This window comes from Culex pipiens, chromosome 2, assembly GCF_016801865.2.
Source record: "Culex pipiens pallens isolate TS chromosome 2, TS_CPP_V2, whole genome shotgun sequence".
Taxonomy (NCBI): domain Eukaryota; kingdom Metazoa; phylum Arthropoda; class Insecta; order Diptera; family Culicidae; genus Culex; species Culex pipiens.
This window is the reverse complement of record NC_068938.1, coordinates 134,591,288-134,615,917: the sequence shown is the minus strand read 5'-3', so window position 1 is coordinate 134,615,917 and position 24,630 is coordinate 134,591,288. Positions and strand designations below refer to the sequence as shown.

The 24,630-nt window shown below is 34.9% G+C and overlaps 2 protein-coding genes across 10 annotated transcripts in view; one reads left to right on the top strand and one right to left on the bottom strand.

The window, feature by feature from the left end:
* Positions 1-24,630, bottom strand: part of LOC120423636 (fat-like cadherin-related tumor suppressor homolog) — an 861,295-nt gene that overhangs the window by 373,117 nt on the left and 463,548 nt on the right. The window lies entirely within an intron of this gene.
* LOC120423633 (gastrula zinc finger protein XlCGF53.1-like) lies at positions 14,697-24,584 on the top strand. Its single transcript, XM_039587501.2, has 2 exons — positions 14,697-15,911; positions 24,504-24,584. The coding sequence occupies exons 1-2, from the start codon at positions 14,697-14,699 to the stop codon at positions 24,582-24,584; spliced, it is 1,296 nt and encodes a 431-aa protein (XP_039443435.2).

Genomic DNA, 24,630 nt, shown 5'->3' with positions numbered 1-24,630 from the left:
GTAAATTTACATCTGGCAGACGCTAGGAAAAAATATCTGTAATCCTAAAAAAAATATCAAACCGACGATAGTTATAACTAGCTTACTAAGTCCGCGCCCCAACCCGCACGGCCAACTCGCCGCTGTGAAAATTGGATGATCAAAGCCAAAGTAGCTCTATGTGCTCCGTACATTGTATACTGCATTTACTGCATATACTGTACATAGAGGTACATCGGCTTTGATCGTCTTGTTTACACAGCGGCGATTTGGCCGTGAGGGTTGGGGCGTGGACTTAGTAAGCTAGATATAACTATCGCCGGTTTGGTATTTTTCAGGATTACAGATATTTTTTCTTAGCGTCTGCCAGATGTAAATTTACACATCATTAGAGGTAAAATTAAAGTTTTTTCTGACATAAAAGATGTACTCCTATTTAGATGTAATTTTATCATGTTTTTTTTTCACTGTGTAATTTTACCACTCTTCTGTTGTAATGTCGCTTTTTCTGTCTAAATTGAGGTAAAATTACATCGGCAATTCCAGCCCAAAACAGGATTTATTTAGGTACTTTTTTCTCGACCCTCTCCGATTTCAATGAAACTTTGTAGACATGTTATCCTAGGCATATGTAAGCCATTTTTGTGTATATGAAGCCAGTTACACTCGATAATGACATTTGAGAAGGGCGTAAGTGTTTTAAATATTTTTGTATTTCGTAATTTAAATATTTCTGTATCTCGAAGCCGTTGCATCGTATCAAAAAGTGGTCAAAGACAAATTTGTAGGAAATTGGACGGGCTTTCCGAAAAAAATATACTGAAAGAAAAAAACATACCACTTTTATGAGATTTTTTGATTTTTAATTTTAAAAGTCAAATTTGAAGGGGAGCCTTTGTTTTTTATTCGTTCAATTTTTTTGTGAAAATAGCCAAAAGACTCACAAAAAATGCAAAATGGAGCAACTCACCTAAAAAAATACAAAAATCATTTACTGAAACTGTTTTTTTTTTTTCGAAAGTGCTCTAAATATCAAAATTTTAAAAAAACCGAACACGAGAGTTGATTTTTTAGACAATTTTACATAAAAGTCTCCATATTGACCATTGCCCTAAGTCCAATCGTTGTGAAGTTACAGTGGTTTTAAAAATAAAAATGTTGAAAAAATAGGTTTTTTGATGGTTTTGTCAATTTCTATACGACACTCTTGATTTTTCAGTCTCGAAAATATTTTTACCGGAAAGCTCGTCCAATTTCCCATAAGATTGTCTTTGACCACATTTCAATTTGATGTGTGTGTTTACAGATATAAGCTAATTACATTGCTCATAACTAAAAACATATTTTTTTTCAGTGTATAGTAACCTGGATAGTAAATTAGCTTAAATCATCAAAAAAACGAGTTATTTTGAAAAGTGGTCAAAGACAATCTCTTGGGAAATTAGACGAGCTTTCCGGTAAAAATATTTTCGAGACTGAAAAATCAAGTCTGTCGTATATAGAGGGTGACGATTCTCGAGATTTGCAATATCCCGGGAATCGAGAGTTGAATTTGGCCATTTCCCGGGAATTCCCGGGACCCGGGAGTTTTTTTTCTATGTTAATAGTGGCAATAATTTATTTATTGTTTCTTTTCAATCAATTAAGTTACATTTGATTCATACTTATTCTATGATACGTTAACTTCAGTATCATCTTTATCTGAGGAACTATATCGACCTTTTGATTTTTTTCTGAATCTGCAAATACAAGATCGTTTCTTGTGCGTTTTGAGACTCAAAATTGTAATTTAAAATGTTAACGAATCTTTATTCGCACTTAGTGATTTTTCAAAATTTTCACAAGCTTGTTGCATGAACTTCTTATTAGTTTTTTGTGAAGTTAAAAAAATAGCTAATATATAATTTCCCAGTATCGGGATTTTTGCAACATGATAAACAATCACTCAAAGCATCAATTTATACTTGGTTTTTATTTCCTTTTAAAGGTCAACTGTTAATATTCATTGAAGAAATATTTACAGTTATCAGGAAAGCCCGAATGTTCTCAATTGGTGGACCTTAACTTTACAAAGATTGACAGAGTTAATATAATTGATAATTGAATATTGAGGATGACGTGAAACACAAAATGACTTATTGACATCAAAAAAGAAAATTACCTTGATATTTACAGCGAAATTACCCTAGGGACTTAAAAAAACAGATTATGAGGGTTGCTATGCTCGATAGAGGATATGAAAATTAGACTTATTTTGAAAAAGCTTTCCCTCTTAGAATAATAAATAAAAATAACGTTTAAAAACTATAGATTTGGGGTGTAACTGCTAAGTATGCATCTAGATAATTTTTTTACCATTTTTTTTTTGGCTTCTCTCAAGTTAAATTTAAAACATTCTAGATAAGAAGATCAGAGAAGCATTGGTTTATTCAAACTTGAAAAGCTAACATTAACTTCCAATGTTCATTTTTTTTTAAAATAATTTTCTGATTAGTTTATATAATTTTGCTTCGATATTTATAAGTATAATATTTCCCGGGAGTCTCGACCGAATTTCCCGGGAATCGAGAGGTCCAGAAATGGTCGATTTCCCGGGAAATTTTTCCCGGGAATTCCCGCTCGTCACCCTCTAGTCGTATAGAAATTGCCCAAAACCATCACAAAATCTATTTTTTCAACATTTTTATTTTTAAAACCGCTGTATTATGATAACACGGAGGAAAAAGAGTTTCCAAAATCGTGAACAAGCGTTCATGAAAAAAGGAACCTCGAACAAAGTGTTCAAATCCCATGGTACGATTTTGAAAAACGTACCATGAAATTTGAACACTTTGTTCGTGGTTCCCATTTCCATGAACGCATTTTCACGATTTTGGGAACTCTTTTTTCTCCGTGAAGAACAGTTATTGAATATGATAAAATAAATTATTGGTTGACAACCGATAATTTTATTTATTGAATTGATGTCATAAATTTATCGAATTGATAATCCCTTTCTCTGCGTGTAGGATAACATGCCTATAAAGTTTCATTGAAATCGGAGAGGGTCGGGTACAACCGATTCCCTATTTGACATGGAAATTGCTCCATCATAAAAGAGGTAATATTCAACCTTCCATAATTAAATCTTCCAAATTTACACATTTTTTTACTGTGTTGCTCGCGTCCCATTTCAAACCCAACTCCACCGTACGGTGCGCGCCCTGCATCGCATTCGCAGCGCGTCGGGCTCGGGTCGTTAAATCTTCAAATACCATCTCCTCAGTAGCGGCTAATGCTACATGTTCTGCTGCTTTGAAACCCGCATCATCCCATAGCCGCAAAACCAGAGCTCACTGACCGAAGACCTGCTCTCCATGAAGCATGGTAGTTAGAGATGGATTAAGGCCACTACTCCTAGCAGTCAAGCATGCAGCCAGCAAAAAACCTTAATCAAAACAAAAGCGCATCATCAGCTGAGATTCCACTGCCATTTAATCACACTAACCAACACTCTTCGGCACCGATGTACCATAGACCAAAGTAGGATGATCTGCACTTGTGGGGTGTGGTCCAGAATGTTGTTGTTGTTGTTGTTTTGGATGATTATAATTTGCACATCACCTAAATTAGTTCCGGGAGCCACGTGTGTGATGAGAATACTGCCGGAACGTTACAGGATGAAGCTGCGCGACCGCATGTCGCGGTGAGACTCCGGAAACAATGGCCAACCCGTAATGTGGTGGACAGCTAATTGAAACATAATATTGGTTAGTAAAACTGTCTGTGATGGGGTACAGAATGCTAACATGAGTTGGGGTTAATTTTCCTAGATGGTTTTGCAGACCGTGAATTATTAACAATTAATAGTTTAAGTATTTAGATATATCCCGTGTTGGATTATTGTTCCGGATGAAGGTCTAATACAACAACACCAACCAAACGTTGTGGAGCCATCCGTGGATAGGGCGTCCTAAAATGCACGGATAGAAATCCGGTCCGCAAATCCGAAATCAAACTGTCTTGAAATCGAAAACATCGTATGTTTTCGATTTCGTTTCAAATGTTTTCAAAAACGACAACATTTTCAACACATTCGAAAACATTTGTGTTCGAAATCGCCCCCCGCTTTTCTCAAATTTTCTGAAGCGTAACAACTGTCAAACGCAACCAAAACTGCAACCCAATAGAGCTTTATGACGTTTCGCGTACGCACACTAGCGCACCATCTGATTTTGCTGGCCGGACAAAATTTAACCTCAATCTTTTTTGTGTACGTACACGCAATACATGCGCACGTAGAAACCTCTATTCCACCGCGCGATTTTTACTGTTTGTTTATGTTTTGGTTTTTAGTTTGAGAGAATTTGTGGAAAAAAAGGTGCGCGACGAGTGGTAATCTGACGACCCGGTTCCCTCCGGATCACGTTCGGTTCTGCTGACGCAGAATGACGAGGACGACCCGTCCTGGTTCTTCGGGAATCCGCTAGCATTGCGGCGCGTGTTTCTTCAGCGAGGACGGTTGTTGGACACCTTAGTTTTTTTTCGGCGTTGGCCAGCGGAATGTGGCTCGCGTGGTTGTCCAGCGGAACGTGGTTCTTGTTCGCCGGGTCCGCGTGTTGATCAGCAGTTCCTCCGACGACGTTGGCCGCACCTAGTTCGGCCAGGTTTTCGACAACAGCGCCGGCTCGGAATCACGATTGCCGATTCCTGACAGCGGCGCCGAACCTAAGCGGCCTCCCGCCGCTCCAAAGTGCTCCCCCAGCGGTGTTTTTACTGGCACGAACTGATGGATATCGCGTGGAAACTTCGCGCTGCGCGACCTTCTGAGCGCCCAGGCAGGGAACTCCTCCTCAGCAATGGAATTCGAATATAAGTGAACTGTTCAGAGAAGACAACCGGTTCCAGCTACAGCAGAAGCACCACAAGCAGCGGCCAAAGGTGTTGATTCGCTACTCCATGAAGTGTGGTAAGTTTGAATGATAAAAACCTTCCGAAATTCCATAACCTAATCAACCTTTTCCCTCAACAGAACTCCTGCGCCGCCGACCTCCACGGCCGCCAAGAAGAAGATATTGTCCAGCGGAAGGTAATCATCAACGAACCGTTGCCGTGCTGCCGTTGATTGACGTCCCTGGAAAACTTGGCTGCTAACAGAGGAGTAGGAGGTTCCAACGATGCAATCATTCCGGTGAAGGTGTCCGTCATTCCAGAACTGAACCTGTCCTCCTCCTCCTCCTCCTCCTCCTCCTCCTCCTCCTCCTCCTCCTCCTCCTCCTCCTCCTCCTCCTCCTCCTCCTCCTCCTCCTCCTCATCTATTGAACCTGAGCTCCGTCGGCATCCTGGAGGCGGCAAGCTTCGTTCGGTCGTGCAGAAGGCGCTGAATATCCACACACACACACACACACACACACACACACACACACACACACACACACACACACACACACACACACACACACACACACACACACTTTGCTACACTCTACCACCACAAAACTCTAATCCAAAATTCTTCAATTCTAATTTCAAAAACTCTATAATTCCAAAACCCTTAAATTCTTAAAACCTGAAAATCGCAAGTTCTAAAATCCTAAAGTTCATAAATTCTACAATCCTAAAATTCTAGACTTATTCTTGAATCCTAAAATTGTGAACTTATAAAATTCTTTAATTCAAATTCAAATTCTATTTTTTCAAAATTTCAAAAATTCCAAACACTTAAACTTTCAAAACCTGAAAATCTATAGTTCTAGAAAACTTATGATTTTAAATTTTCAATTCTAAAATCCAACAGTCATAAAGTTATTAATTCTGACATTTTCAAGCTTTTAAATTCAAAAATTCTCAAATTTCAAAAATTTCAAGGCATTGATTTTTTTAAAAATTAACAATCGAAAACTCTACAATTCTTAAGTTTCTTTATTTTGAATTTTAAAATTGTAAAATTCAAACATTCTAAAATTTTAAATTCCCAAATTCTAAAATTTAAACTTCAGGAATAATATAATTCAAAAACTCTAAAATTCTGAAATTCTGAATTACTGAAATTCTTAAATAGTAAAATTCTTAAATACCACAATTCTAAAATCCTTTAATTTTTAAATACCACAATTCATAGATTTTAAAATACTAAAATACTAAAATTGTTAAATTCATGCATTCTAAAATTTAAAAATTCTCGAATTCAAAAATTAGAAAATTCAAAAATTTTAATAATTCTAAAATTTTTAAATTCTCAAATTTGGAATTCCTGAAAACATAAAATGGCAAAATTCTAACATTCTAAAAATAAAAATCAATTATTCTAAAATCCTGGAATCCTCAAAAAACTAAAATTCTAAAATTCTAAAATTCTAAAATTCTTAATTCTAAAATTCTAAAATTCTAAAATTCTAAAATTCTAATATTCTAATATTCTAAAATTCTAAAATTCTGAAATTCTAAAATTCTAAAATTCTAAAATTCTAAAATTCTAAAATTCTAAAATTCTAAAATTCTAAAATTCTAAAATTCTAAAATTCTAAAATTCTAAAATTCTAAAATTCTAAAATTCTAAAATTCTAAAATTCTAAAATTCTAAAATTCTAAAATTCTAAAATTCTAAAATTCTAAAATTCTAAAATTCTAAAATTCTAAAATTCTAAAATTCTAAAATTCTAAAATTCTAAAATTCTAAAATTCTAAAATTCTAAAATTCTAAAATTCTAAAATTCTAAAATTCTAAAATTCTAAGTTTCTAAAATTCTAAAATTCTAAAATTCTAAAATTTTAAAATTCTAAAATTCTAAAATTCTAAAATTCTAAAATTCTAAAATTCTAAAATTCTAAAATTCTAAAATTCTAAAATTCTAAAATTCTAAAATTCTAAAATTCTAAAATTCTAAAATTCTAAAATTCTAAAATTCTAAAATTCTAAAATTCTAAAATTCTAAAATTCTAAAATTCTAAAATTCTAAAATTCTAAAATTCTAAACTTCTAAAATTCTAAAATTCTAAAATTCTAAAATTCTAAAATTCTAAAATTCTAAAATTCTAAAATTCTAAAATTCTAAAATTCTAAAATTCTAAAATTCTAAAATTCTAAAATTCTAAAATTCTAAAATTCTAAAATTCTAAATTCTAAAATTCTAAAATTCTAAAATTCTAAAATTCTAAAATTCTAAAATTCTAAAATTCTAAAATTCTAAAATTCTAAAATTCTAAAATTCTAAAATTCTAAAATTCTAAAATTCTAAAATTCTAAAATTCTAAAATTCTAAAATTCTAAAATTCTAAAATTCTAAAATTCTAAAATTCTAAAATTCTAAAATTCTAAAATTCTAAAATTTTAAAATTCTAAAATTCTAAAATTCTAAAATTCTAAAATTCTAAAATTCTTAAATTCTAAAATTCTTAAATTCTTAAATTCTAAAATTCTAAAATTCAAAAATTCAAAAATTCAAAAATTTGAAAATTCAAAAATTTAAAAATTCCTTAATTCCTTAATTTCTAAATTACAAAATTAAAATATTCTAATTCTTAAATTCCTAAATTCCTAAATTTTTAAGTTTTTTCCTATATTCCTATATTCCTTATTCCTAAATTCCTAAATTCCTAAATTCCTAAATTCCTAAATTCCTAAATTCCTAAATTCCTAAATTCCTAAATTCCTAAATTCCTTAATTCCTTAATTCCTAAATTCCTAAATTCCTAAATTTCTAAATTCCCAAATTCTTAATTTCCCAAATTCCCAAAATCCCAAATTCCTAAATTCCCAAATTTTTAAATTCCCAATTTCCCAAATTTCCAAATTCCCAAATTAAAAAATTCACTAATTCACTAATTCCCAAATTCCCTAATTCCCTAATTCCCTAATTCCCAAATTCCCATATTCCCAAATTCCCAAATTAAAAAATTCACCAATTCACTAATTCACTAATTCCCTAATTCCCAGATTCCCAAATTCTTAAATTCTCGAATCCCCAAATTCTTTAATTCCCAAAGTCCCGAATTCTTAAATTCCCAAATTCTTAAATTACCAAATTCCCAAATTCACTAATTCCCAAATTCCCAAATACCCAAATTCCCAAAATCCCAAAATCCCATATTCCCAAATTCCCAAATTCTCAAATTCCCAAATTACAATGTTCCCAAATTCCCAAATCAGCAAATTCACTCATTCACTTATTCCCAAATTCCCAAATTCTTAAATTTACAAATTCCGTAATTCTCAAATTCCCAAAATTCACAAATTCACAAATTCTTAAATTCTCAAATTCCTAATACTCAAATTCCCAAATTCTGAAATTCCCAATTTCCCAAATTCTTGAATTCCCAAATTCCCAAATTCTTCAATTCCCAAATTCTCAAATTCCTAAATTCTCAAATTCCTTAATTCCCAAATTCCCAAATTCACAAATTCCCAAAGTCCCGAATTCTTAAATTCCCAAATTCTTAAATTCCTTAATTCTTAAATTCCTAAATTCCTAAATTCCTAGATTCCTATATTCCTAGATTCCTAAATTCCTAAATTCTTAAATTTCTAAATTCTAATTTCCCAAATTCCCTAATTTTCAAATTCCCAAAATCCCAAATTCACATATTCACAGATTCCCAAATTCCCAAATTCACAAATTCCCAAATTCCCAAATTCACAAATTCACAAATTCCCAAATTCCCAAATTTTTAAATTCCCAAATTCTTAAGTTCCCAAATTCTCAAATTCCCAAATTCCAGAATTCCCAAATTCCTAAATTCTCAAGTTCCCAAATTCCCGAATTCCCAAATTCCCGAATTACTAAATTCTCAAATTCCTAAATTGCTAAATTCCTTATTTCCCAAATTACCAAATTCACATATTCACAGATTCCTAAATTCCCAAAATCCCAAATTCACAAATTCCCAAATTCCCAAATTCTTAAATTCCCAAATTCCCGAATTCCCAAATTCCTAAATTCCTAGATTCCTAAATTCCCAAATTCTTAAATTCTCAAATTCCTAAATTCCTAAATTTCTAAATTCCTAAATTCCTTATTTCCCAAATTCCCAAAATCCCAAATTCACATATTCACAGATTCCCAAATTCCAAAATTCCCTAAATCCCAAATTCCCAAAATCTCAAATTCACATATTCACAGATTCCCAAATTCCCGAAATCCCAAATTCACAAATTCCCAAATTCTTAAATTCCCAAATTCTCAAATTCCCAAATTCCCAACTTCCCAAATTCGTAAATTCCTAAATTCTCAAATTCTTAAATTCCCAAATTCACAAATTCCCAAATTCTCAAATTCCCAAATTCTTTAATTCCTAAATTCCCAAATTCTCAATTTCCTAAATTCTTAAATTCTCATATTCCTAAATTTCTAAATTCCTTAATTTCTAAATTTTTAAATTCCTAAATTCTCAAATTCCCAAATTCCCAAATTCCCAAATTCCCAAATTCCTAAATTCCTAAATTCCTTAATTCCAAAATTCCCGAATTCCCAAATTCCTAAATTCTCAAATTCCTAAATTCCTTAATTCCTAAATTCCTAAATCTCAAAATACCACATTATCAGGTTCTTGAATTCCTAAATTTTCTAATTCCGGTATTCCCAAATTTTTAAAATAACATAATACCAAGTTCCTAAAATCACAAATTCCCTAATTTTGATTCGGGATTCCCAGATCCAGAAAATCCCAAATTCCCAACTCCACATTCTAAAATCCCCAGATTCCCATATTTCCTGATTGTCAAAACACTAATTTCTTGTATTCCCATATTCCAAACAAACACACACACACACACACACACTCACACAAAGTTTAGTTTTTTAATTAACATTCCAACGCCCAAGGCTCCAAAAAAGTTGGAACGGTAACTTCAACTCATTGGTTCTCGGTCACAACTCAACCAATCAAGATAATTCTTCTTTTCAGTGATTTGTTAGGATGTCTAGATGATTCTAGAACTTTGCAGAACTTAATTTGATCAAGTCTGTTATTTTTGCGATCAAAAACATCGTTCCAACTTTTTTTTTCGCGTGTAAAAAAAAAATCGCCAAAAATTCCGCGGAGGCAGTCTTTTTGAAAAAGTTGGAACGATGTTTTTGATCGCTAAAATTACAGACTTAATCAAATTAAGTTCTGCAAAGTTCTAGAATCATCTAGACATCCTAACAAATCACTGGAAAGAAGAATTATCTTGATTGGTTGAGTAATGCTCGAGAACCAGCGAGTTGAAGTTACCGTTCCACCTTTTTTGGGAGGCTTGGGCGTCCGTGTAAGTTGGACATGCGTTGGGCGTTCCAGTGTTAATGATGTATTTTTTGCCTCAATAAATAAAAAAAAAACGAATCAACTGTTTTACTGAACCAAATGAAATATCCAACGGTCAATTCAAAAACCAAAACCAACGGTCAATTCAAAAACCGATTAAACCGTTCGGGATGGCTGCGTGCTTTTTGTTTTGCCAGACGTCACCAACCGTGACGACTCAAAATCGACAACATTGTTCTCGATTTTGTTGCAAATGTTACCGGACGACTGGTCGACAACATTCTGAAACGAATTTCAGAACGAATCGAGAACAATGTTGTCGATTTCCCGGACAGGATTTCTATCCGTGTGGTAATGTAATGCTTATGCAAATTTTAGATGCTTTCGATTTTCCTTTAAATTATTTAAAATTAATTTTCTTACATTTTTGTGATGTTGTCATTTGTTTTTTTGTTGAACTGCAACTTATTTTGTAAATTAAGTTGAAAATGACAACCTCAAAAACTTACATTAAATATTTTAAATGGTTTTAAAAAACCATTCCGATGAGCTATACAATTTGATTTGAATTTGTACATGTTTATTTATTTTAAATTTGAGTTACCATCGAATCGAAATAATATTTTCGAATTTGTCAAAAAGAAAACTTATCTAAACTATTCAAGCCTTTCGATAATAAAAATCCTAATCAACTTTTCAGGCCTTAAACATACTTTTAAATTCATTTAGTTAACCTTCCTGGGGTCCTTTTCGGCCTTTTTGAAAATTAAATTTGCCATAACTTTTGCTATATACATGCTGGAAACTTGAAATTTTCTGACAATAAATTTATAGTATAAATACACATTTCACAAAACAAATGAACCTCGGACGACTTCTATGGAAGCGTCCATAAAAAAAGTAACTTTAAAGGTACTGGGGTCCTTTTCGACCCCAAACTTTAAAAATCGTCAAAAATCCAGTGTTTTTGAACGATTCCGGTTCTTTTGGTCACTAATGAAAGCTTAGGATGTACCCTTTCCGAAACCGACCTAGAAAACCGGATGTGGTCGCTGTGGCCACCGGGAATCGACTACAACCGAAAAGACCTTTTTGAGACCCCAACTTTGACGACCTGTATCTCCGGAAAATTTCAACCAATCGGGATGCTCTGGATTGCATTCGATTGCATTTACCTGTACTTTGACCACAAATATTAATATCAGCGCCAGGTGACATACCGGTTCCAGAAATCCAGAACATCCGACAAGTTCATGTTTTACTGTTTTTCACGTATATGTGATACCAATACAATCATGATAGTTGAAATTGATCCATAAAACTTACTAAAATCACAATACACGATTGCCAGAACCACTCTGGAGTGTTACTGGCTACTTCCGGGTAACCTGGAACCGGTACCCGAGTACCCGATGAACGGCCAACTTGACTTTTTTGGTGAAAACCCATCATGTTGCACATCAAACTCCATGAAATTAAAAGATGTATCCATTTTAGGTAATGCCGTTGTTCGCTGAGCCATCATGGCCAATCTGGAACCGGTTCCCGGTGGCCCCTTGGGGACACTTCAGGATTATAAGAGAAACCCTATCATCCGACACATCAAACTTCATGAAATTGAAAGATATGTCAATCTACGGTCATGCCAATGTTCGTTGACCGTGCCGAATGCCGCAGAACTGAATTGCTGTCTTTTTTTTAAAGAAAAAAAAAATGAAATCTCAGTCCAAAATTTTCGATCGAAAGGTACACACTAGTACCTAAATTTTGATAAGTTGCGCCGTTTTAAGTTACAGCCAATTATCCAGGAATATCCAGGAATGTCCATTTCTGAAAAAAATAATCCTGAAATCTAGATTAAAAAGTGGATCTCGGATTGGTGAAATACACCGGATAAAAGAAACAGGGCTTCATCCATAAAGTACGTCACGCTAAAATCGGCCAAAATTTACCCCCCCCCCCCCTTTGTCGCGCTTTTACTATACTTATAACATGCAATGTCACACTTGCTCAGACCCCCCCTCTCCCCCTAGAGCGTGACATACTTTATAGATGACGCCCAGGAAAATTGAAGTTTTCTATGTCAAACCTAACCATTTTATATCGTCAACATCTGAGGAGACATTGGTCCAATTTTCAATGTTAAAAAATGAAACATTTATGAAAACGTCTGATCTCTTCGAAAGTTTGGAATCAAGACTAACATTTCAAAAGGGCCAAACATTCAATATCATAAATATTTTGCCGAAAACACGAAATCATCAGAAAATTCCTATAAAAGATACAAATTTTCGAATATTTAGATACCATTTTTGCATGGACAGTGGGGTGCCCAGAAAAATTACCCCTTGCTCAACAAGCGGATATCGTTTCTTTTGGTTATTTTAACCATCTGTGCAAATTTTGAGCGAAATTGGTTAAGATTAACCCATTGATTCCCAAGCCTAAAGTTGGTGAAAAAAATGTTTTTCATAAAAAAATGACTTTTTTAAATCGCTAATAACTTTTCAGGATCAAGTTTTATAGCTTTGGTATTTTATACAAAGTTTTAGAGCATTAAATTTCCATAAAGAATCTCACTTTTGGAAATATTTGGAAGTAGCGCACCGTGCAGACCAAAATGGAGGTTTCCATTTTTTTTTTCGCATACAACTGTCCCGCCCGTGTGGATCAATCGGACCGCGCACTGGACTCACAATCCAGAGGTCGCCGGTTCGAATCCCGGGGCGGGCGCTCTAAAATTCTTTGTGTAAATATGGGTATTCGGCGCCGTCGCTCCGTGCCATACTTTCATACACTTAGGAGCCCAGGGCGGCGAAGTCCTTGTAGATAAAAAAGAAGACACTAGTGGTTGGTACTAGCAATGGTGGCCGACAGCTATAAAGTCAACTTCGTTTATACAAACTTCATCTTACAGTATCAGTCGGTAAATGTTGACCGATTTTGCTCATCTTTTGGCACAGAGTCCTAAAATAGCCCAAGGTACAGTATTCAGCTTGTGGAGCGAGGTTTTGAGAAAATGTTCCATATTCTGGGCACCCTAATGGAAAAAATAAAAATACTCAAAATCAGTCGATTTCGTAGAGAATTGCTCTTATGCAAAATGGATGCATTTATCCAAATTTGTACAGATTTCTTCCATTATATCCATTATTATTATGTAAAGTTTATTTAATTGGTCAAAAGATATGCAAACATATAAAGAGGGTTGGTTTCAAAAACCTCAACCGTTTGGATTACGTAAACGTCATCGTGACTTTCGTCACGATTTTTATACATTTAATATTAAATTTTGTTTCTTTTTCTCTTTTTTTTTCTCCATCGAAAATATAACCAACATTTCAGTCTTTTTCAACTTCCCACCCCATCCGAACCGTCATCCACAGACAAAGCTGTCAAAAGAAGCATAACTCGTCGCAATAAAGGAAATCGACTTATGTGCCCTATCCGCCTTACAAAGCCGATTTCCCTTTTTTTCTTCGAAAAAAAGGCTTGAAAAAAAATGGCGCCACTTTAAAGTCATCCCTTTTGCAGCTAACAATTCTTCGTGACATTCGAAGAATTCCTCCATTTTTTTCAAACGAATTCTTCTTTCATAATGTCGCAGCATGACTTTGAAGCTTTTTCACCCCTCCCGAAATCTTAGAAAAAATGACATTCTGTGTGAATCGAAATAAAGCGTGTAATTCAATTTTCGCTAAGTAGATAAAGCTTGATTGACACGGCGCTGCTGCTGCTGTCCCTGCCAAAGCTTTGAACGCGAGAAAAAAAAATCTCCAAGTACAAGTGCTTTGAACCCGCGGCTGTGTGGATTTCGTTCCCGGTTTTCGTAGCCGGTTGATTGGATGAAATTTCGGGGAAGATGAAAACATCCTTGGATGACTTCAAAGGCCGAGAATTTTATGGAAGGATTGTTCGCAGCGTGATTTCCGAGGATGTGGGATGTGTTTGATTAATTTGGGGCTATTGATGAATTTGTTAATTTACGATTTCACATAAGGAAAGTAAGCACTTGATTTTAGTGATATTGTAGTCAAAAGAATTAAAACATGTTTATTTTAACTGTCTACCTTCAAAATATGATGCATAGCTTTATCGATATATATTTGCTTGATGAGAAAATAAGATGTATTGTTTTCTTCAATGTTGCATTGATTCATGTATAATCAAATTATTGCTTTAGAGAGTATAAAGTAATTCGTTGACTTCAAATTCTAAAACATAGTAAATTTGCATACTTTATCATTTTAGCAGGCAAAAATCTGGTATAGTCAGCAATGTACTGTGACAGGTAACAACGAACATTACCGTTGAACCTCTGAAGATGCGTTTGGTTACCTAGACGCTGTATCAAGATGCGTTCAGGTGCAATAATATCCCTGCTCAATATTACCTGTACTTAGTACTTAAGCCAACATTCTGACCTTTTTCAATCACAAACCGTTCTTTCGAGCACTCGAGCATATCGCTATCATTATCCAGACTATTCTACAACCATGGAGTACGGAGTCAATCGCACGTTCGATAACCATCATCAAGTTGACGAGTACTACTCCAACAGTAACGATCAGTTCGTTCTTCCGCCGTTCTCGATGGAACGTGCCCAGGACCTCGGCCTGTATTACGAGCAAGAGTCACCGTTTGTCGTCGAAACCGTGTCCGACTATGTCCCCGAGCAGCAGACAATCTACTACACTGGTAGTACCGGATCGTTCCCAGCTTACTCGCCGCAGCAGTCTGAAGGAACCTACACCGAAGGTCCTACCGCGGACAGTGAGCTAGATCAGCTTCTTCAGCAGCCCTACGAGTATCAATCCGGGGCTTACACCATGGACACCGACATGATCAGCATGTTTCAGCCGAATGCTTCGAACTATACCGACAATCCTTTCGGCAAAGTTTTCCCCAAGGATGAAGTTCTGGACGATCTTCTGGAGGAGGCAATCAAGAACGAAGACTTCAACGTGCCACTCCCGGAGCTGTCAACACCCGAAAGCATCCTAGAGGACATCCAGAACACCGCTATACTGTCCCAAGGAGCAATCCTGGAGCAGTATGGCGCAGCGGTAGTATCACCTTTGGATTCCGGCTGTTCGACCGCATCGAGTAGCGAGTACAGTGATATCCCGGTGACAGTCCCGCAAGGAGAACACTCACCCACCTCGTTCCAAGAGCTGTTCGATTCGGTAGCACTAGATGAGGCTTCAAGCATGGAGATCCAGGAAACCCAGGCCGTCATCATGTACATCGACGAACACGGTACCCTTCGTCCGTACGAACCCACAGTCACCGTCGCACCAACACCCAGCAAGCCCGTTAGGAAGCGAGGTCGCAAGCCACTGCCGAAGGCCCCCGTCACCGAGTCCGAGTTCTACTGTCTGCCGTGCAACAAGGTGTTCAAGCGACATCGGGGTCTGCTCCAGCACAACCACTACCACCACTCCGGACCGAAGGAGCATCAGTGTGCGCAGTGCGGCAAGAAGTATCCGACCTTGGAGCGCCTGCAGTCTCACATTCAGAAGCACAACGACGCCTTTAAGCCGTACGGATGTTCGCACTGTACGAAGCGGTTCAGCCATCCCCACGACATGAAGCGTCACATCTGGACGAGCCACGGTGAGGCACCGTTCAGCTGTAGCTTCTGCGACAAGCGCTTTGGACGGTTGGATCATGTGGAGCAGCACGAGATTAGTCATAAGAATAATACAGTGATTGTGAAGAAGTAGACTGATAATTGTGAATAAAATTTGACATTTTAATTTGAAAACTTTCTCTTTTAATTGCCACTCTGCCCATTGACGATAATATTTATTTCGACAGAAAATAGTTCGCTGAATTCATCAAAAAAAATAAATAAAAATAAAATCCAAACAGTTATCCATGTCTCGTCAGTAATTATGTATCCTCTTTTACTCTTTTGCATCCTCTTGACACCTATGTCCTTATAAAATTTTGAAACACTAACAATGAGCTGAATAATTATTCAGCATTATGAAGATTGAAGAAATAAAAATTGATGTGAATAACATTTTAAAACGTTTTCTGTTGATAGTGTCAGCACGATAAGGGAACTTTTCTTACTCTTTGTGAGGAAGTTTGTACATCTCACCCTAGTAACATTTTAGTTTTTAAGTAGGCTATAAAAGCCTATTTAGGTCGTATGAAGGTTCTCAGAACCATGATAAAACCTGGAAGTTTAAAAGTGTTACAAGAGCCTGTAAGGTTATTGGACAAACTGGTGTGAAAATATCAACTTATTTCATGAGTGTAATTTCTACGTATTTACTTAATATTATGTCTGACCAATCGTCTGGAGACAACATCAACATTTTGCAAAATTAAAAAAAAATCCAAAGAAATTAAAAGGATTCAATTTGAAACAACGCGCTTTATTTAAAAATCTAATTAATACACTTTTGTTTCTCCGGTACCAAACCCAAAGTGCCCTCCTTCAATCCAGCGTAAAAAAATGCTATTTAAGATCCTATAAAAAAAAAAAAAATCAAAAATGATTTCGTTCCGTGTACCATTTTTTCATATTCATAATCATAAATAGCTACAATATTGCCGATGATCGTTTAGAAAATATCTCTGAGATATATATTTTCGAATATTTCTGTATGACAAGCCCTCAAAATGTATGAAGACTTTGTATGGAACTTACTTTGAAAAATGGAATCTTTTAACATGAATAAAGTCATATCACGTTCCGAGACAAAAACAGAAAATGTCAGAGGTGTATTACTTTTTTATACTTTTAAAACAATTCACAGCAATTTAAATGTCTTATGAGTTGATCCTAATTAATAAAAATATTAATAAATTTTATTTTGTAATTTTTTTTCTCTACACCCAAAATTCCGAGTCGAGAGAATCGTTCCCTCAAAATTTATTGAGGGCTCAGCGCCAAAATCGAGAGAATAGTGCTACCAACACACACCATCATAACAAATGAGTTCATTCGTTAATTGAAACAATAAATCTACAACAAGTACCATACATTGACATCTGACCACTCCTTGTTCACCAAGCTTTTGTGGCCGAGGCAGTTAAGTCATTGAGTTAGTGTGTCAAAGGTCTCTGGTTCGATTCCCGTAGTTGACACTTTTGGTTTTTTTTGTGTTGACGGATGAACTTTTTTTGCAAATGAACCTGGATAGAATAATTCTCACGCCAATCTCGAGCTGTGTTCTCTGTGTCCGTGAATGGTACCACTATTATCTCGACTCGAGGCCATTATTCTCTCGGACAAGCGCTGCCCAGTTTTGGGTGTATGTTTTAATTTATATTTTTTATAAGGCTTCAAAGATTGGCACCAAAATTTTTTAAAGCTGATGATATTTAATTTTTGAAAATAATAAGGTTCTATCATGTATTATGACAACGTGCTTGGATATGTTTTTAAATGAATTTAGAACACACAAAAGGGATCTTTTTCTGCAAAATATTTAAATTTTATTAAAAGAAGTAAGATATCAATGAGCTGGCAACACTGTAAAAATTATAAGCACTATCGTGTATTTTTTTGAAATTTCAGTACCTGACGTTGTTAATTTTGAAGACTTTTTGTTGGTTTAGGAAACTTGAACCATAATTTTAAGTAGTTCAATTTCCAAGTATCAATATGGGAGTAGTAACTGAGGATCGTTTTCAGTTTATCTTTACCAAAAAATTTACTACTTAAATTAAAATTAAGCTTTTTGCTGAAATTGTGTTAAAATTTCAATGAATCTGTCAAACATTACTAAATTTTAGCTTTTTAACGTTTGTAGCAAAATTCAGTGCAGATTTTAATACATTTTGCTACATTTAGTTAAGAGTTTGGTCAAAGTTATTAAAAAAATCATTAAATATTAAAGTATATAAAGCAGCCATGCCAGATATACAAATAAATCTGTATTATACAGATTTTTCGATCCCAAAAATCCCAAAAATCTGTATATACAGTTTTTTCAAAATGGTTTTATTTAAAAATTTCAACAATTGAGTAATTGAATTATGCTTAAATATGGTTAAAAAGCATAAATTTGTTGTTAAAAGCCTAAAAAAATCTTCTATGGCTTCGAATTTGACATGATACAGATAAAATACAGAATTATTTTTAAGAAAATACAGATTTCCCATAAAATAATCTGGCATCTTGATATAAAGTCATAAATATCACTAGATATTCTTCAACGTCCAATAAAATTTCAACAGCAAACCTGAAATCTTCCCATACTCCCCGAAAAAGTCACCTCATAAAAGTAACAATCACCAAAATCAAACAATCAAATCACAAATAATGACTACTCCCGCAAGAATTCGTTTCAGGCATTTGTTCAGTCCTTTTTTCGTCCCACCCCCCTAAAACTTCAGCACTCAGTAGTCTCAAGTCTGGCGTCTGCTGACAAGAGCCCGGTCTCTTGAAGGATCTTTTTGGAAGCGGGAGGTGGTAGTGCTTTTCCCTTGGGGGTAGAAAAGCAAAGCTCCAAAATGCCGTGACAATGTCACTCGACCACGCACGACTGGCTGGCAATTATAATGTGCGGTGGTTTCTGAGCGCACGCTGATTTCGACCTGGGACGTGGTGGTGGTTTTTGTGATGTTCCGTGACGACTTTGTGGAAGATGTTTGGAGAAAAGTTCATGATTGTTTAAGTTTCAGTATTTTTTGATTTAAATACTATTTTTCATGTACAACGTATGGCTAAATCTCAAATCTGATCATTGCATTCGATTACTGAGACTTTTTAACATAAGAATCACTCAAAACCTCAGAGTAATTTGAGTCGTTTCCAAAATATTAAATTTTAAAGCCAAAAAGATAATTTGCACTTAAAATAACTATAGCTTGAAAACGGCTCAAATTACTTTGAGTTTTCGGTTGATTCTTATGTAAAAATGTCTCAGGAATCTATTGCAACAATCAGAATTTAAATTAAAGTTGATGCATTTCAGTAAAAACTAGTTTGAAAACAATATTTTTCGGTTTGTGGAATTAAATATTACTGATTTTCAAAATTTCAACTTAAAGTTTCCCCCGTCTCTGTGTAGCAGTAGCGAGCCAAAAACAAAAAAACACACACATTTTCACAAAGTGAAAGCAAATACGCGCGCGAGGTCGAAGAGGAAAATTGTTTGTTTTTGTACCAGCTTTGCCGACAGCAGTGACACGGAGGGAAAATCCAGCCGGGGTTTTTTTTCTCTCCCACTGCAAATGTGTTCTATTCTGGTCCTCCGCCGATTGTTTCGCCCGTTTGTTCTCGTTTCTCCGAATAAGTGTGGCAATTAGAAAGGAAAATAAACACTGCTGTTGCTGTCGCCAATTTTGCTGGTGGGGATTGTGGGGGTGGGGAGGGACAGTAGGGCGATGCCATTAACGGGCTGCGATAAGACAGTTTATGGTTTGTTTGGGTTGCAACGGATACAGTTTGTCAGGATTAATGGTTGGGATGTTGATAAACTGAATGGTGGAATTGATTTAGAGTGGGTGCGGGATTACATTGGAATTCAATTAAAAGAGAGGAAAATGAAATAGGTTAGAAGTAAGAAGTAAGAAGTAAGAAGTAAGAAGTAAGAAGTAAGAAGGAAGAAGGAAGAAGTAAGAAGGAAGAAGTAAGAAGTAAGAAGTAAGAAGTAAGAAGGAAGAAGGAAGAAGTAAGAAGGAAGAAGGAAGAAGTAAGAAGTAAGAAGTAAGAAGTAAGAAGTAAGAAGTAAGAAGTAAGAAGTAAGAAGTAAGAAGTAAGAAGTAAGAAGTAAGAAGTAAGATGTAAGATGTAAGATGTAAGATGTAAGATGTAAGAAGTAAGAAGGAAGAAGTAAGAAGGAAGAGATTTATGGAAATGAGCTCCTCAAGCAAAATTTGCCAACACTTGAGAAAATTCTCCTGGAAAGGTAAAAAAACACAAAAAAGTGAAAAAGCCTCTTCCCAAACTTCAACCAAGCACAAGTAGAGGGTCGACCTTTTTTCGGGAAGGTGAAATGTGGCGAAATAATCCTTGACACTAAGGAAAATACGGAACGGCTAAAAAGGTGGGCGAAGCACCTGATGGTAATGACGATGAATTATGCCAACTTTGCGCAAACAATGCGGGGAAAATATTTGAGAGCAAAAAAAAGTTGCACACTCCGGGTTGGTTTCCGGTAAATGTTGTGTCAGTTTTAGGTGAGAAAGGTTTAGCGGTAATTTATGGCTTTTTAAGTTCTTGGCAAAAGGTATTTTTGTTGTTTTCTGAACTGCTGTAACACTCTTTGTTATATCAAACAACTATTTATTATTAATAAAAGAAGGCCGGCAACGAAATTATGGAAAAGTTTAACTTGTATAGTTAAAAACCCAATAACTTACAATTTTTTATCCAATCGTAATTTTAAACATACCTGGAAAGATAAAAAAGAAGTTATTAGCGGTTATTCAGATAGAACGTATCGCTAAATAGATTTTTTTAGCGGTTTTCTGATTAAATTATTTAAAAAAAAAAACTATCGTAGCTCCAGCAATATCGCTCAAGTCATATATCTCACTGACTTGTTAATAAATATCCAGCACGCGACACACTCCCACAGCTATTGTTTCACGTCTTTTAGAATGTCATTTTTCTTCCATAATTTTTTTTCTGTTCTTTGTTCAACCAGTTTAGCCATTCGCGTAAAATGATGAAAAACGATGAAGTTTTGTTTGGCTGAAAAATGACACAAAAAACCAACGATTGTGTCCATATAAAAAGTTAATAAATTTCGTGTCGCTTGATAATAACGGTCGGTCTCGCTCACTTCCGGACGCTGATCCAAGAGGATTGGGAGAAATTTTCCAGCAAGACCAGGCGATACTATCTACACTGTAGATTCTACAGTTATGGGTGAGTGTGTGTTATGATCTGCAGCAGCGGCGAGCGGAGATTTACGAGCTCACGAGCACGAGTTACACATCTTGTTTCCGACCCAACCCAACGCTCGTCCGTCCACTAATCTGTGCCACGTGGCGCTTTGCTAAGAAGATTGGAGACAAGCGGTTTAGCGGGGGAATTGGAAGGATTTGTTAGCGGTGTGTTCTGCGGAATGAAATGCTTGGTCAGAGCAATTTTCGGAGAGCTTTCTCCTGTTTCTTGATACAAAGCAAATCGCCTTAGTTTAAGCAAATTTATTTGAAATTTGATTTTTGTATTTTAAATTTTTTTGTATACTTTATCTATTATCAAAAAAGACATTTTGCCTCGTAAGCTCGTCTATATAAGTCTCCATACAATTTTGGTAGCTATCCATGCAAAATGGCTATCCAAAATCATTATCACGAGAGCCTAGTGGTCCGTGTGCCCACCATTGAAGTATGGAACGTGTGGCACGGGCAAAAAAAGTTTGGGAATATTAACAAAATAAACCAGAATATTTAAAAAATGTTATTTTATGTGCATTTTTTTGTTTGTCAAGACTTAAACTAAAAAGCAAAACCTACAACTTTGCCCTAGACAATTTGCCAATTGAATTCTTGTATGGGCATTACAGCGACAAAAAATGAGAAATTTTGGAAAAATTAAGTAGACTCCCTCAGACAGGATTCCCTAGAAAAATTTAAGCATCTGTGCCAATTTTGGACCAAATCGGTTAAGGTTGAAGTTTGTACGGGATTTCTTTTTGTGTTTGTAAAGGCAAAATTTTCCTTTTTTCCGGAATGTTCGGCAGTGATGCCAAGAGTTAAATACTAATGCGAAATTTAACGCTCTACAGTTCTGTCAAAGAGTGTGAAGCGATTCGAGAGGATCCTGCAAAGTTATTAGCAATTTTAAAAAAGACATTTTTGTATGAAAAGATTTTCTTCATCAACCTTAACCTGCTAAACTTTAACCTTCCTCGAAACCTTAACCGATATGTCTCAAAATTGGCACAGAGTTTGCCAAAAACAACTCAAAATTGTTGAAGTTGTGTAAGTAAACGAATCAGTTTCGTAAAGGTATGGCAGATTTGGGCTCCCTGAACACGCTTCAATCGACAGAATTGAATTTTATTGGATTCCCTGCCAACCAAAAAAATTCGGGTAAAAATGCTATAAAATTATCTTGAGCAACCATGCGCACCTATGTTTATCTATGGGGGTTGCTAAAATAAGGGGGTGCACATGGTTGTCTAACATGATTTCAATTCATACCCAAATTAACTACTTTATTTATTGACAGCAAATCCACTCAAATTAAATTCTGTCGATTGGAGCATGTTCCGGAAGCCCAAATCTGCCATACCTTTCGAAACTGAAGCGTTTGCTGACATTAACTTCGAAAATGTCGAGTTATGTAATAAATCGATCCTGGAAGCGTTCTTTAATCATTTATTTTGTCAGTCTAATGGACAGCTACCAAAATTGTATGCAGAATTCTGTCTACGAACTAATGATGCCAAATGGTTTTTTTTGGCAATAAATAAAAAAAAAATACAGTTTCAAAGTCTCATTGCTCAATGGAGCAACTCACTACGAAATCGGCCAATTTCGACCATTTTTATTTTCTGTATTTTTTAATTCGGCTCAAACTTTGTGGGGGCTTTCCCTATGACCAAAGAAGCTTTTTTTGTGTCATTGGTTCACCCATACAAGTCTCCATACAATTTTGGCTGCTGTCCATACAAAAATGGTACGTAAATATTCAAACAGCTGTAACATTTGAGTGAATTTTCTGATCAATTTGGTGTCTTGGGCAAAGTTTTAGGCATTGTTGAGGACTATTGAGAAAGAAATAGGTATACGGAAAAAAATTGCAGATTTTTTAATCAACTTTTTTTCACAAAAACACAATTTCCCAATATACGTTTTTTTTATTTTCGAGATTTTTTGATATGTTTTTGGGGGAACAAAAACCCGCAACTTTTGAGCCATAGATAATCATGGTCAAAAAATCTGCCGCCGAGTTATGACTTTTTGAAAAAATAATGATTTTTGGAATCAATCTAAATTTTATGCAAAAACAAATTTGACATAAATATTTAATGTTAAATTTAATTTCCAATCGAAAAGTACTTTACAGATTTTTTGATAAGGGGCTCTGTTTTCAAGATATAGCCACCAAAAGTTTGATTTTAACGAAATATTTGCAGTTTTTCGATTTTTAAAAATAGTGACCATGAGTGACCATTTCTGAAAATATTGTTTTTGAAATGTTCAGAAAATTTACTATGAAATTGTCTAAGAGACATTGAAGATTGATTCTCTGGGTGCTGAGATACAGCGGCTTAAATAAAAAGAAACAGGAAAATTGAAGTTTTCTAAGTCTCACCAATCCCTCCATATTTCTAATGTCGATATCTCAGCAACTAATGGTCCGATTTTCATTGTTAAAACATGAAATATTCGTGAAATTTTCCGATCCTTTCGAAAAAAGTATTTAGAAAAAAATTAAATCAAGACATACATTTTTAAAGTGCCAAACATTGAATATTACGCCTATTTAAAATGCGTGTCTTGATTTAATTTTATTTCAAAATATTTTTTTCGAAAACATCGGAAAATTTCACGAATGTTTCATATTTTAACATTGAAATGGTCCGTAGTTGCTTAGATATCGGCATTAGAAAATGGTGGGTTGTTTTGGTGAGACTTAGAAAACTTCAACTTTCGTGTTTTTTTTTTCTTAAAGCGGCTCTATCTCAGCAACCCGAGGTCCAATCTTCAATGTCTCTTAGACAATTTTATAGCAAATTCTGAACATTTCAAAAAAAATATTTTCAGAAATGGCCACTCATGGTCACTATTTTTAAAAATCGAAAAACTGCAAATATTTCGCTAAATCAAACTTTCGGTGGCTATATCTTGAAAACAGAGCCCTTTATCAAAAATCTGTAAAGTACTTTTTGATTGGAAATTCAATTTTGCATTAAAAAATAATGTCAAATTTGTTTTTGCATGAAATTTAGATTTTTTTTTTAAATTCACTATTTTTTCATAAATTCATAACTCGGCGGCAGATTTTTTGACCATATTTCTCTATGGCTCAAAAGTTGCTGGTTTTTGTCGCCTAAAACATATAAAAAAACTCGAAAATCAAAAAATGTATTTTGGGAAATTGAATTTTTGTAAAAAAAAGTTGATTAAAAAATCTGCAATTTTTTTTCCTTGTACCTATTTTTTTCTCAATAGTCCTCAACAATACCTACAACTTTGCCGAAGACACCAAATTGATCAGAAAATTCACTCAAAAGTTACAGCTGTTTGAATATTTGCGTATCATTTTTGTATGGACAGCAGCCAAAATTGTATGGAGACTTGTATGGGTGAACCAATGACACAAAAAAGCTTCTTTGGTCATAGGGAAGGCCCCCACAAAGTTTGAGTTAAATAACAAAAAAATACAAATAAGAACCATTTCCAGTTTGTTAGAGAATTGCTCCAGTGTTTCGAGTTCAGTAATGTCCAAGGTTTAAGTTTTTCGATTTTTTACAACACTTTTTCCGATTTCGGGTTAGTTGG

Coding starts and splice junctions, on each gene's coding strand:
- LOC120423633 (XM_039587501.2), top strand. CDS start 14,697: ATGGAGTACGGAGTCAATCGCACGTTCGATAACCATCATCAAGTTGAC. Junction 15,912..24,503: donor GTCATAAGAATAATACAGTG/ATTGTGAAGAAG, acceptor GAGTTAAATAAC/AAAAAAATACAAATAAGAAC.